Below are 15,291 nucleotides of genomic sequence, written 5' to 3' on the forward strand. Positions count from 1 at the left end.
GCCTCTCTTTATAACTTAAACCCTCCAGTCCATTGTAAATCTCTTCTACACCCTTTCCAATTTAATAACATTATTCCTAGAGCAGGGTGACCAGAACTGCACACAGTACTCTAAAAGTGGCCTCACCACTGTCTTGTAGACCAGTTAGTCTGACCTCAGTAGTGGGAAAGATGATGAAGTCTATTATAAAGGATGAAATTACGACACTCTGGATAGTAGTAACAGGATAGGTCAGAGTCAGCATGGATTTATGAAGGGGAAATCATGCTTGACTAATTTCTGGAATTTTTTGAGGATGTAACTCTGAAGATGGACGAGGAAGATCCAGTAGATGTGGTGTACCTGGACTTTCAGAAAGCTTTTGATAAAGTCCCAAATAGGAGGTTAGTGAGCAAAATTAGGGCGCATGGTATTGGGGGCAAAGTACTGACTTGGATTGAAAATTGGTTGGCTGATAGGAAACAAAGAGTAGTGATAAACTGCTCCATTTCGGAATGGCAGGCAGTGACCAGTGGGGTACCGCAGGGATCAGTACTAGGACTGCAGCTTTTTACAATATATGTTAATGATATAGAAGATGGTATGAGCAATAACATTAGCTAATTTGCTGATGATACTCAGCTGGGTGGCAGGGTGAAATGTGAGGAGGATGTTAGGAGATTACAGGGTGACCTGGACAGGTTAGGTGAGTGGTCAGATGCATGGCACATGCAGTTTAATGTGGATAAATGTATAGTTATCCACTTTGGTGGCAAGAACAGGAAGGCAGATTACTACCGAAATGGAATCAATTTAGGTAAAGGGGCAGTACAGACAGATCTGGGTATTCTTGTACACCAGTCAATGAAGGTAAGCATGCAGGTACAGCAGGTAGTGAAGAAGGTTAATAGCATGCTGGCCTTCAGAACAAGAGTGTTGAGTATAGAATCAAATAGGTTCTTCTGCAGCTGTACAGGGCCCTGGTGAGACCACACCTGGAGTACTGTGTGCAATTCTGGTCTCCCAATTTGAGGAAAGACATTCTGGCTATTGAGGGAGTGCAGCATAGGTTCACGAGGTCAATTCCTGGAATGGCGGGATTACCTGACACTGAAAGACTGAAGCGACTGGGCTTGTATATCCTTGAGTTTAGAAGACTGAGAGAGGATCTGATTGAGACAGATAAGATTATTAAAGGTTTGGCAGCAGGAAACATGTTTCCGCTGATGGGTGAGTGCCGAACCAGAGGACACAGCTTAAAAATACGGGGTAGACCATTTAGGACAGAGATGAGAAGAAACTTCTTCACCTAGAGAGTGGTGGCTGTGTGGAATGCTCTTCCCCAGAGGGCAGTGGAGGCCCACTCTCTGGATTCATTTAAGAAAGAGTTGGATAGAGCTCTCAAGGATAGTGGAATCGAGGGTTATGGAGATCAGGCAGGAACAGGATACTGATTAAGGATGATCAGCCAGGTGCAGGCTCGAAGGGCAGAGTGGCCTACTCCTGCACCTATTGTCTATTGTACAGCTGCAACATGACATCCCAACTCCTATACTCAATGCTCTGACCAATGAAGGCTTGCCTGGGATCATAACAAAGTGGGGTCTCAGCTAAAAGTGATATTATAGCAGTATCTCACTCTCAGGAGTTTTTGTAGTGAAGGTAGAGAAGAGATTGTGATCCAGTGGCCAATTAATTGCATCGGAAATTCTTTGACTCTCCATCCATCTGATGAACGTGGCCCAGCCAGCACAGACATCATTGGCATAGGACAATGTCAGAATGTTTCAGGACCTCTTGAGTTGTTGGCCTTGTCCTGACAAGAGATGCTGTGGTTATGTCTGAGACAGAGAAGGGGATAACTGTTCAGCATGTTCTGTTGCCTTCGAGATGTTGTGCAGACCTTACCACTGTAGAGGAGTGTACTGCAGTTACAGGCTTGGTAGACTCAAAGTTTGACTTTGTTATTCAAGTTGCTGTTGTTCCACACACGCATCCTCAGCTTGGACATTAAATTTGCAGTTGTTGTGAGGTATGTGCATTGATTTCAGCAACAAGCTGATGACTTTGGAAACTAGATACATGCCCTCACAGTCACATTGTCAATCTTGAAAAATTGTATAATTTGATGACCTTCCTGACTTCAAACTTTTCAATCTAACCCTTGTAGGTAAATCTAGATCATCTTTTGGATTGCACTTACTCTAGATTGCATTTACCAGTTTGTCAAACCTAGGTGCACAGTCTAACAACATATGAAATGGGAATATTAACATTTTTGCAACAGAAGAATGCAACAGTATTTGAAGACTTCAGGAAGATGTAGCGTATTTTGATTTCCAAAGGACATTCGATAAGATTCCAGATAAAAGCTTCTTCCACAAGATAAGATATCACAGTTTTGAGGCTAATTTATTAAGATGGATTAAGGATTGGTGAACACATAAAAGATCGAGATTTAGGATTAATGTTTTTTTTCAGATTGGAAGGATGTAACTAATGGAGTGCTAAAGGGATCAGTCCTATGGCATTAGTTATTTACCAGCACAAGTATATTAATGATGTGGAGGATGGAATAGAGTGTATTGTATACAATTTTAATGAAGATTCAAAAATAACTGGAGGACATGATGTAATGAGGACCCAAGGAATCTGCCAGGGGATTTAGAGAGTTGAGTGAGTGAGTAAAAACATGGTAGATAGAGCTTAATTAAAGAAAGTGTGAGGTGATACACTATGGTAGGAAGAATCAAAGACACCAAAACTAGAGTGCATAGACACCATAAGAAATAGGAGCAGGAGTAGACCACTTGGCTCCTCCAGCCTTATCTGCCATTCGATAGGATCATGACTGATCCGACATTCTTCACATCCACTTTCCTGCCCTTTCCCTATTGATCAAGAATCTATCTCCGCCTTTAACATACACAAGGACACTACCATCACAGCTCTCTGCGGCAAGGAGTTCCAAAGATACTCAATCCTCTGAGAGAACAACTTCTTCCTTAGCTTAGTCTTAAATTGGTGCCCCTTTATTTGAGACTATGCCCACTGGTCCTTGAGAGTCCCATTAGGGAATACGTCGTCGCACCACTTATCTTGTCAACCTCCAATATTAAGACTCCCATATGTTTTTAATGAGATCACCTCACGTTCTTCTAACCTCTCGTAACTAGAATCCCGACCGTTTTTCTTTTTCTCATAATAATCTCTCCATGCCCGGGTTCATCCTAGTGACTTTTCTCTGAATTGTGTCCAATGAAACAATATCTTTTCTTAAATAAGAGGACCAAAACTGCTCATAGTAGTCCAGATGTGTTTTTCTAGCATCTTGTACGGTTGCACTAAGACTTCCGTACTCTTATACTCCAACCTCCTTGAGATATGGGTCGATATTCCATTAGCCTTCCTGATTACTTGCCACACCTGTGTGCAAGGCACAAGCATGGACATATTTTGAGTGCAGAGCTTTTGGTTGCACTAATGTTCCTCTTTTGGCCTCCCCAGATCACTCCAAAACAATATAAAGAACTGTATTTGACACTGGCTTGGTTGGAGAAATTGACGGAAAGGTGATGCATTTAAGCAGCAATCTGCCTTTGGGTGTTACAACTAACTTTTAGTCAGGTCTTACTTGCTTATCGACTCCTTCACAACTAAAACTGGATATAATAATCTCGTCACCACCTGATAAGAACGATATGATTTACTTCTGATTGGCTTTTTAGCCTACTACTTTTCAAAATTTTCAAACGTTATTTCCCTTGCATAAAATTATGTTAACTCTGTTTAATTTAATTGAGCTCTTCCTAATGTCATGCTGTTTCTTCCTTACTAATTTACTCTTTAACAGTTTTTCAGTGACCAATTTTAGACAAACTGATCTATCATTTTCTGCTTTCTGTTGTCTTCCCTTCTTAAACAGGGTTGGCAGAAAGGCACTTTTCCAACCTGTTGGACCCTTTCCAGGATCTAGTAAGTTTTGGAATATTTTGACCAAAACTTCCACCATCTCTGAATCCATTTTCTTTCCAGGTCCTGGCAACTTGTCTGTCTTTAGTGCCATTAGTTTGTCAAATACTTTGTCCCTCATGAGAGAGACTGTTATAAGATTTTTTCAACTATTGGCAACTTGCTAATCTGTTATCTTTGATTTGATTACAGTGTCTTCCACTATGAAGACTATTGCAAAGCACTGGTTTATCTGCCATTTCCATGTTCCCTGTTATTAATTTCCCAGCTGCATCCTCTAAGGATTCCATATTGACTTGAACTACTCTTTTCTTTTATACATCCATAGAAGCTCTTGTTGTTTGTCTTTACAAAAGTAAATTGGCAAAAAATATAATAAATTTTATTGTCGGCTACTGCTGTTCCTAAAATATTCAAAATACTCCAGCTTAACATTAGTTTTTGCTCTTGTGCATCCCTTAATCTTTGGTTGATTATTCCTCTTGACTGCCTTTGTTAACTATGGGTGATCACCTTTCTCATCAGAATAACTGGAATAAGTTTTTACTGAGCATTTTAACTATCTCTCCTGTCTAACCTTTTAAGTATTTTGTAAGTTTCAATTGCGATTTCTTCTCTTTCTTCGAAACCCGAGAGAGTGTGGGTCCATTTTATCCCATTTTTCTTCATAGGACAGTTCTGCCAATTTGGAAACAAGTCTGGATGAACCTTCATCAGACTCCCTTTATGGCAATAATATCTTTCCTGAGATAAGCAGACCAACACTGCATATGCTACTCCAGTACTATTTATTCCTACTCTTCATTTTCTGTCTGTTAACCAATCATTAATCCACGCAACTACATTGCTTCCTATCCCATGTGCTTTAATTTTTCTAACCATCCTCTTTTGTAGACTCTTTATCAAAAAAACCTTCTTAAAATCCAAATATACTAGTTTTCATCAACTCTCCTTTATCAATTTTGTTGGTAACGTCTTCAATAAACTCCAAACAAGTTAATCAAACATTATTTCTCATTTACAAAACCATGCTGGTTATACCCAATCTGACAATTACCAATCAAGAATTCATTTAACGTATCCTTTATAATAGATTCTACCATTTTCCTTTCTACTCACGTCAGGCAAAAATTTCCTGTTTTTCTCTCTTGCTCCCTTCTTAAATAATGAGATGATTATTGCAACCTTCCAAACCGCAGGAATCATTCCAGAAATTGGAATTTTGGAAGATAATTGCCAATGCATTGATTAACACCATAGTCACCACTTTCAACATGCTGGGTTGTACACCATCAGATTCTGGGCATTTAGTAGCTTTCAGTCCATTAATTTCAATCATCTGAGCATTTCTAATTTCTGTCAACTCCTCATTCTCCCTAGTTACTTGGACCTTGGATTGTGGGAACATTCTGATATCTTCCTCACTGAAAAATTTACACTGCTGAATGAATCCATCCACATGTCATGATAACTGAAAATGTATTGTCTGGCAGAATATGGAAACATTTCATTTAAGTGCTGATTTGTTGATCATGTATTTTGTATTCTTTTGCTATGTGGGCACCTTGTTTGTCAGGGATTTTAGAAACATACTTCTTCGAATTTTGAGATGCTAATCACATATCTATACATGACACATGAAATACTATTTCTGCAGTTTTTTGTAAATGTTAGAAGTGTTTATTTAAAAATGTAAATTTGTGAGAAAAAATTGCACTAATAACCTTGTCTGCCTATGCGCTCTCAAAGTTTGTTGTGTTGCTGTGAGAAATTGCTTGGAATGTCGCCAGAGGCAAAGGGATAGGATGACAAAGATTTCACTAACCAGTACTAAGCCCCAAGAGAGTCTTCAGAGTTTAACAGGATCCGGTGCAACCAAGGTAATATAACTTAACACAGATCTTGTCTATGACTTTTTTTCTTTCAGCCTCATAAACTGACTTCAAACTTTTGATATGAAATCAAGACACTTCTGTGCAGTGTCTCTACAAATTATACCATTTCAAGAGATTACGTTTAAAAATACATGAATATTCTAATTTGTGTACTTTCCTTTCTTCCAATTTTGTATATTACAATGATTAATATTCAGCAAACCTGAATATCACACATCATACTGACTTTTTGAACAGTAGTAAAGATGATCAATTGACATTGTGTTCAAACCTCCAACTTGATGCACCTTCAGGTGTCTGGTGTCTGATGTTCTGGAGACTGAAAAACTTGACCCATGGTGCTCAACAGGTTGAGGAAAAAACTTAAAAAAATGAAAGAACAGCGGATGCTGTAAATCGGAAAGAAAAACAAAAATGACAGGAAAAGCTTATCGGGTCTGTGAAGAGAAATCACAGATCTGGTGACCCTCAGTTCTGAGAGAAAATCACCAGACCCAAAACATTAACACTGATTTCTCTTCACAGATGCTGCCAGAGCTGTTGATTCCCAGCAATTTCTGTTTTTGTTTGAGGAAATAACTTTTTTGTTCTCTCAACACTACTGTAATTTATTTAGTGTGTATTCTTCAAATACATAGAGGTTAGATTCTGAGGAAAATTTTGGAATAAAATATTAGTAGAGCAGTAAGGTCACTGATCCAAAATATTAACTCTACTTTCTGTTCACAGATGCTCCTAGACATGCTGAGTTTCACCAGCAATTTCTGTTTTTGTTTCCGATTTCGAGCATCCAGTTCTTTTTTTTGCCCCCTGTGGAATGCCATCTTGGAAATGGGGCCACAAAACTTTAACCCTAATTTAGCTTGTTTGCAAGTAGATGTTATTTGTGTTATCTTTAGACAAAAGAAAATATTTTTCATTGCACTTTAATAAGTTGTTTATTTTTACAGACTGGTGTTGAAAATATCTCTGGTAACCTTTCTCCAATTAAAGATCCTGACAGATTACTGCAAGATGTAGACATTAACCGTTTGCGAGCTGTTGTCTTTCGTGACGTGGTAATTATTTACTTCATTGAAATTATTTTTATGGTCATTGGATTTGCAGGTACCTTTACTGTAAAATCTAGGTATTACAAAACTTATGAAGTTGTTTATACCCATAATTCTGTAGTTCCTGCAATTTTATTTTGAAATGAGAAATTGATATGTTGGAATCTTAAAAGAAAGGAAAATGAAAGAATCTGTTACGTTTATTTCTTTTTCGCAATAATTCACCTATAAATGCTGGCAATAGGGAAAGTATTGCCTTAAATCAGAAAGGTACAATTCCTAATAGTTAAAACACTGTTTCAACCGAAAAGAAAGAAACCCAGGAAATAAAGTGTTTCTGATTGACAGTTATTTTTTAAGTTTTGCATTGGTTCAGTTGAAGAAACATGAGTATTGTGATTAGCAATACCTCTGTCTTAAAATATTTGTATTGTTGTATTACTTTGACCCTGCTCTACTAAACCTTGGGAGGACTTAAAACATTGATTTGTACCTCATCTAGTTTGACTACAACTTGTTGCAGATTCCATTGCATACTACAGCTAGCTTTTCAGGCTGAGTCATGAAGATCTGCAACCTCAATCTCCATCCTTTTTGCTTATTCATTCACGGAATGCAGGTGACGTTGGCTAGGCCAGCATTTATTGCCCATTGCTAATTGCCGAGAGGATAGTTAAAAGTCAACCATAAGCCAGACAAGGTAAGGATAGCAGTTTCCTTCCCTAAAGGGCATTAGTCAACTAGATGGATTTTCCTGACAATCAGCAAAGGATTCATTAGACTAGTTATCATTAGACTCTTAATTCCAAATATTTATTGAATTCAAATTTCACTATCTGTCCTTGTTGATTCGAACTCAGGTCTTCAGAACATTACCTGGGTCTCTGGATTAACAGTCCAGCAAGAGTACCACTAGGCTGTTTGTGGCTTTTACCATCACCACACCCTCTTTGTCCCCAATCCCTTGGAAATAACCTTTCGACTTTGTACCATGTCAAAAAGAACTGCTACTTCCAACTCTAAACTTACTTCGGTCTATCGTTTTTTAGAATCCTGTCCAAGCCTTAATTATCTCTAAATTGGCCTAGTTCAGAGATGGCGTTGTACTCTTTAGTCTGTAAAAATGTTGGTTTATTTAATTATTAACAATTATATTATTCCGTTACAAGTCTTGTCCCATTCATTCATGACCCTCATGCTTCATGGCTTTCTTTGGGTGTCAAATGAAATCTAAATTTATATCCTTATGTTTAAATAGCATTCATGGTAATATCCTTTCTTGAGCATGGAATCCTCTATTACAATGACCTCCTGCGTCCTTGAGAATATTTCCCTTGCCCCACAATTACCTGCGTTCATTTGCCTACTCTGCATGCTCTGGAATTGTATCTCTGAACTTCTCTGGCTCTTGTACCACTTCCTCCTCTTTAATGAATATTTTAAAAGCTAACGCTCGAGCTTTTGGTCACTTCTACTTTGGCTTGGTATGTATTTCATTTGATTATACTTCCTGATGTACCTGGGGCATCAAAAGGTTTTGAGTGACTTTATTTAGTTTAAATTTGAGGAAAACTTCCCTGTTTTCTCCATTCTTCTATTAGGAAAAAAGGCGTTGATTATCCACTTGGTTATTCATTTCATTATTTAAAAAGTATTGATCAGACCATTCATTTACCTTCACATCTCAATTGACTATATTTTGTTTATCACTTTTTTTTATTTCCTGAACATCAGTCTTCTGGCACCACAATTTCTTCTGTTTCTTTCAGTGAGATTCCAGGTTTTTGTCTGGTTTCAATATGACTATTTTACAATTTTCAGCTTATCCTCCCAGTTTCACTAGCTTTTCATCATTCCATTGTCAAAATATCACATGCCATCCTCATTTATTGTGAAGATTAAGGCAGAATATTAAATAGACCATTCCATTATTATCTTATTTTCTTAATGCCTGCTGTTCCTGTGCATAAATCTGCTCTTACTGGGCATTTAATCATTTGTCGTTTTCTTGATATATTGTTTGAAGACTTTTCTATTACTTTTTATTATTTGGAACTTTTTCTATAATGTGTCTTTGCCCTTTTTATTTTATGCTTCTTGTTGTTACTTTTTGTAATCTCCTAAGTTTTATTTTTGTCATTGTTCTGTGCCCTTACTAGAGCCTTTTTATTTATTTAATACATGTAATAACACCAGTAGGCCATGATTATATTATGTTGGAAATATTTCTCTTGCTTTTCAACAGTAATTGCACGTCTTGAGCCTGTATCATTGGCCTGCAGATTTAATTTTGTTTGTTTTCTTTCTCGTTGGTTTTGTTGGAATTTGAACTTTTATTAATTGCTCCTTTAATTCCGGTGGTGAATGTGTGCATATTACTGTGACCATTCCACAATGCTATCTTATCAAATAAATTAACTATTACACAACTATTGTAATGCTTCACTTTGTAGGTTTAAAGACATCTTGCTTTGTGAAACTTCCCTGAATGTATTCATTAAATCTTTTCTTTACCTTATTATTCTGATATTTCTTTGCCAATTCTTATACAGGTTAGAATCCTTAATCATAACTAGATTCTTGATTTTATCCAATTCTGTATAATCATGTTAATGCTTAACAATCAGAAGGTCGATACAATATGCCCAACTGTTTTTCAACCTTTTCATCATAGAATATAGAACAGTACAGCACAGTACAGGCCTCTCGGCCCTCTATATTGTGCTGACCTTTAATCCTACTCTCAGATCAAACTAACCTACATACTCTTCATTTTATTATCATCCAAGAGTCACTTAAGTGTCCCTAATGTATCTGACACTATTACCACTGCCAGTAGTGCATTACACGCACCCACTACACTGTGTTTAGAAACTACCTCTAATATCTCCCCCAAACCTTCCTCCAATCACCTTAAAATTATGCCCACTCATGATGGCCATTTCCACCATGGGAAAATGTCTCTGGCTACGCACTCGATCCATGCCTCTCAACATCTTGTACACCTCTATCAAGTCACCTCTCCTCCTCCTTCGCTCCAATGCAAAAAACCCTAGCTCCCTCAACCTTGCTTCATAAGACATGTCCTCTAGTCCAGGCAGCATCCTGGGCGGCACGGTGGCACAGTGGTTAGCATTGCTGCCTCACAGCGCCAGAGACTCTGGTTCAATTCCTGCCTCAGACAACTGTGTGTGTGGAGTTTGCACATTCTCCCCATGTCTGCATGGGTTTCCTCTGGGTGCTCCAGTTTCTTCCCACAGTCCAAAAAATGTGCAGGTTAGGTGAATTGGCCATGCTAAATTGCCCGTAGTGTTAGGTGAAGGGGTAAATGTAGGGGAATGGATATGGATGGATTGCTCTTCGGAGGGTTAGTGTGGACTTGTTGGGCTGAAGGGCCTGTTTCCACACTGTAAGTAATCTAATCTAATCTCAATCTCCTCTGCATCCTTTCTAAAGCTTTCCTATTATTTGCTGTGATATATCTGTTGTTATGAAGATCTCTCCTTTTCACTCCTATGCTAGTGTATAATTTGGTGTATAAAGTGGTTTGGTTAATTATTTCGTCCTTTTATTTTCTTCATTTTGATTTTTTTTTAAAATCAGATACCCTCGCGTTACATAATTCCTAATCTTGGGCGGCTGTGAGGTCACTACAATTACTATCGGGTGTGGATTTACATTCCAATTTCTCCCCATCATTGTTATACTAAGCATTGTTTTTTGGTAACTTTCCCCTTCCCAATTTCCCTTCTCTTGTTGAATTCACTATCATGCTTAACTTCTGTGAAGCCATCCCATTTGAACAAAACCATTTTAAAATTGTAATTCCCTCTACCTCTCTGTCCAATTTTAGTGTGACTGACTGCCAGTTTTTCTTCATAGGATGATAGTAAACAGGCTCAGTTTTTGGCTTTGGCTGTTGTATACTTTATCTCTGTACTCATGGTATCAAAATACAGAGACATACTGGAGCCACAACGTGAAATTGCGAGATCTGGAAGTCAGATAAGTCGCAATATTCGGCAAGAAATTAACTCACCAACAAGTACAGGTGAGTGTTTTAGATCTCCTTAGCTTTTGTTGGTTAACTGTTGCATTTTGTAAGGTGGTACAGTTGACCAGAAGATACCTATCAAAATGGGTTTCATGAACTTTATAAAATTGTATAATTATGATTTAATTTTTATAAAACATGCTGTGCAAAACTTACTTATGCTACAAATACACTAAATGCTTAATTATGTTTTAAAAAGGTACTAGATCTATTAACATGTATTTCCTTGACTGGATTATTTAAATATCCAAAAGAATAGTCCAAATAAAATGCTCCGTGACCTTTTGAAGCTAAAATCATTCTTTACTAATGTGTAACAAAATATTAAACCCTGTTCTTCAGGTGACTGCAGAAATTTGCTAAATGCAAGTTGTTCTGAAGTTTTGAGATATGCTATATTTGTACTTTTTTATATATTTATTTCTGTGAATGTATGTGAATGGAGAATTCAATTAGCAATATTGTAGCTATTAGAAACTGTCTGTCTGTTAAAGGGGCATTTATGAAGGGTTTAGAGTTTTAATTTATTGAGTTTATTTCATTAAGTTTAACTGTTTATCTATAGCTAGAATCTAATGATCTGTAGTAAATGGTGAGGCAAGTATGGGGGTTCAGAGAGCAATGTTAGATGTCTCAGAATTTAGTGTCTTGCATGCAGTGTAGATGAGAGTGATGATACAGGGTTAGTGAACACACTGACTATAGCACTGTGGTACAGGAAGCCATCCACAAGATGGAGAAAATAGAAATATAACAATGGTAGGGGTCAGTATAATTAGGAAAGATTCTGTTTTATGATGTTATGAGCATGAGTTCTAAAGGCTGTGTTGACACCTGGGCATCCAGTTGTCATCCATTGTTGGTACTGAGATTGATAGGACTATAAAGGAGGCTCTGCTGAAAGAATTTATACAGTTTGGAGATAACTTGGACATTATGTTTTTTAATTTAACTACAATGGAATTACTATGCTGGGACCAGCGTTCTGGCGAATTGAATTAGTAGAACTGTTGAGTGTTTTAAAGTAACTGGCGTGGGGAGGAAAACGGTATTTTGGAGAGGGGATGCATAGGTTTACAAAGCAAAAGGATATAGTGGCATTCAATAACCAGTTTTGTAAAGAATTGCTGCATATTTCGAAAAGCATGTAACCATTTAATTATGACCAGCATTCTGTAAGCAGCTTTCTGAATGAGCAGTAACTGAAGTGGTTGAGCCAAGGAGTTCTGTGTACAGATGGAGCTAGGTGGAAAGATGATGTTGATTGGTCTATTGTCTCACGATCAGTTATCGATATCAAAAGTCTTTTGCCTGCCCACAACTGTCGTTGGTTCTCAGGTAACAACAGCTTGGGGATGCAAACAAGATGCAGAGAGATCTCCACGAGCACAGAACCTGTTTCACAGTTCTCTGCAGTCAAAACCCATTTTAATCCTGAAGAAAACCAACTCATTTTTCCTTCAGCAGTTGTTTTAATCTTTGACTTTTAACTGATAAGCCAGAGACTTGTTATAAGCAAAACGATACCCTTATGTCTCTTACAAACCAATGGAAGTATTTACAGAAAGATGACAGAAAAGCAACACACTGACCAGCATATGGATCAAATGACCATAAGCAACTCATGAATAGGAACCAACAAATCACGTCTTAATTTTCCTTTGCCCATAACACATTTTTCCTTGTGTAAGGGTGGTTTCTAAGGAGATTAAATGTTTAATTTGTAGCATTATAGATCAAACACTTATAGCTCTTTATCTGCAGATAGAGTCCAATCACTTGTAACAGGTAGTAATCCTTGTTAAGTAAGAAACCTGGTCCATATTTTGTCAATCTAGGTCTGAAAAACAGGGAGATAAAGAATTTTATGTGCTTGTTTGAAGTTCTTTAACATTTGTGACAACTCCAGGAATAGAGGGGCTTGATTTTCAGTGTGTTACCCCAATTGGAAGATGTGGTGGATGTGTTGGAAATTCTGGGAAGCATCAAGGTAGATAAGTCCCCAGGGCTGGACCAGATATATCCAAGGTTACTATCCAAGGAAGTGAGGGAATTAGATTGCTGTGCCTCTGGCGATGGTCTTTGTTGCTCGTGGGAGTAGTACCGGATGATTGGAGGGAGATGAATGTTGTTTCTCTGTTCAAGAGAGGGGATAGAGAAATCCCTGGGAATTACAGACCAGTTAGTCTTACGTCTGTGGTAAACGAGGTACTGGAAAGGATTCTGAGAGAGAGGATTTATGACTATTTGGAGAAACATAGTTTGATTAAAGATAGTCGGCATAGCTTGTGAGGGGCAGATCATGCCTCACAAACCTTATTGAGCTCTTTGAGGACATGTCAAGACATGTTGATGAAGGTCAAGCAGTGGATGTGGTGGATATGGATTTCAGTAAGGCATTTGATAAGTTTCCCCATGATAGGCTCATTCAGCAAGTTAAAAGGTATGGGATACAGGGAAATTTGGCTCTCTGGATGCAGAATTGACTGACTGAAAGAACTGAGTGATAGTGGATGGAAAGTATTCCACCTGGAGGTCAATGACCAGTGGTATCCTGCAGGGATCTGATCTTGGGCCTCTTCTCTTTGTAGTTTTTATAAATGACTTGGATGAAGAAGTGGGAGGGTGGGTTAGTAAGTTTGTCATGACACAAAGGTCGGTGGTGTTGTAGATAGTGCCGAGGGCTGTTGCTGGCTAAACCAAGACATTGACAGGATGCAGAGCTGGGCTGAGAAGTGACAGATGGAGTCCAATCTGGATAAATGCTAAGTGATTCATTTTGGAAGATCGAATTTGAATGCTGAATACAGGGTTAAAGACAGGATTCTTGGCAGTGTGGAGAAACAGCAGTATCTTGGGGTCCATGTACATAGATCCCTCAAAGTTGCCACCCAAGTTGATACGGTTGTTAAGGCATATGGTGTTTTGACTTTCATTAAGAGGAGGGGATTGAGTTTAAGGGCCTTGAGGTTTTGCAGCAGCTCTATAAAACCCTGATTAGACTACACTTAGAATATTGTGTTCAGTTCAGGTCATCTCATTACAGGAAGGATGTTGATGCTTTAGAGAGGGCGCAAAGGAGATTTATCTGGATGCTGCCTGGATTGGAGGGCTTGTCTTATGAAGAGAGGTTGAGTGAGCTCTGGCTTTTCACACTGGAGAGAAGAATGAAGGGAGGTGACTTGATTAAGTTGTGCAAGGTAATGAGAGGCATAGATAGAGTAGATAGCCAGAGACTTTTCCCCAGGGCAGAAATGGCTGTCACAAGGGGTCATAATTTTAAGGTGGTTGGAGGAGGGTTTCGGGAAGATGTCAGAGGTAGGGTCTTTAAGCAGAGTGGTGGGTACGTGGAATGCACTGCTAGTGGTGGTAGTGGAATCAGATACATCAAGGACATTTAACCAACTGCTGGATAAGCACATGGACGGAAGTAAATTGAGGTGTTTGTAGGTTAGGTTGATCTTTGATTTAGATAAATGCTCGGCACAACATAGTGGGCCGAAGGGCCTGTACGATGCTGTACTCTTCTATGTTCTATACCAAATTCGTGTGCATACAACAATTAACAAGAGAGAGAACACACTGGTGGAAGTAGTGTGTATGCCACCAAATTCTACCTTTTTGTGTGTGACAGAGAATAAATCAGGAAATAACGTAAGAAAAAGGCAAGACGTGAAGAATAGGTCAGTTTAATTTTCAGCTAGTTTGGGAAAACTGATTTGGCAAATCAAATGAGCCATGAGGAAGAATTCATCAATAGTACTTCGGACAGTTTCCTCGAACAATGTGTTTTGTATTCAATCAGGAGTCGGGTTGTTTTGGATCTTAATGATGTGTAATGAGGCAGGTTCAGTAACTTACTTCAGAGTTAAAGATCCCGTAGGAGTAAGTGACTATAGCATAGTAGAATCTAGCCTTTCGTTTGAGTGAGAAACAAGTCAAACAACTGTGCAAAATTTAAATAAAACTCCTTACAAAGGAATAAGGACAAAGTTTACTGGAGTGGACTGGGAAAGTAGTCCACTGGGAAAGCATAAAAGATGTTTACTGAACAATGGGAGATGTTTAAAAAAAGTTTATGGTTTACAACAAAGATATATCCCAGTGAGGAAGAAAAATTCTGGGTAGGGGATAAACCAGCCATAATTAATCAATCAACAGATCATTGTGACTTTGAACTGTATTGTCATTCCCACACTGTCAGTGGATAAAAATCTTCAAAGCTCCCTCCCTCACATCAGTGTGTGTAGTTACACCACATAGACTACAGTGGCTCAAATTGTTGCCTCCCTCAGCTTCTTGAGGATATTTAAGGATGAACAGTAAATGTACATATTGC

At 38.3% G+C, this 15,291-nt stretch overlaps 1 protein-coding gene across 4 annotated transcripts in view; it reads left to right on the plus strand.

The window, feature by feature from the left end:
* Positions 1–15,291, plus strand: part of LOC122551068 (neurobeachin) — a 991,558-nt gene that overhangs the window by 276,792 nt on the left and 699,475 nt on the right. For all 4 annotated transcript variants that reach the window (XM_087988254.1, XM_087988250.1, XM_087988251.1 and 1 more), the window contains 3 exons: positions 5,701–5,831; positions 6,797–6,904; positions 10,781–10,949. In XM_087988254.1, coding sequence (XP_087844380.1) covers positions 5,701–5,831; positions 6,797–6,904; positions 10,781–10,949 — 408 coding nt within the window. The remainder of the gene's footprint in view (positions 1–5,700; positions 5,832–6,796; positions 6,905–10,780; positions 10,950–15,291) is intronic.

Source organism: Chiloscyllium plagiosum, unplaced genomic scaffold, assembly GCF_037043375.1.
Source record: "Chiloscyllium plagiosum isolate Xiang-an unplaced genomic scaffold, Cpla_swu_hap1 HiC_scaffold_6, whole genome shotgun sequence".
Taxonomy (NCBI): Eukaryota; Metazoa; Chordata; class Chondrichthyes; order Orectolobiformes; family Hemiscylliidae; genus Chiloscyllium; species Chiloscyllium plagiosum.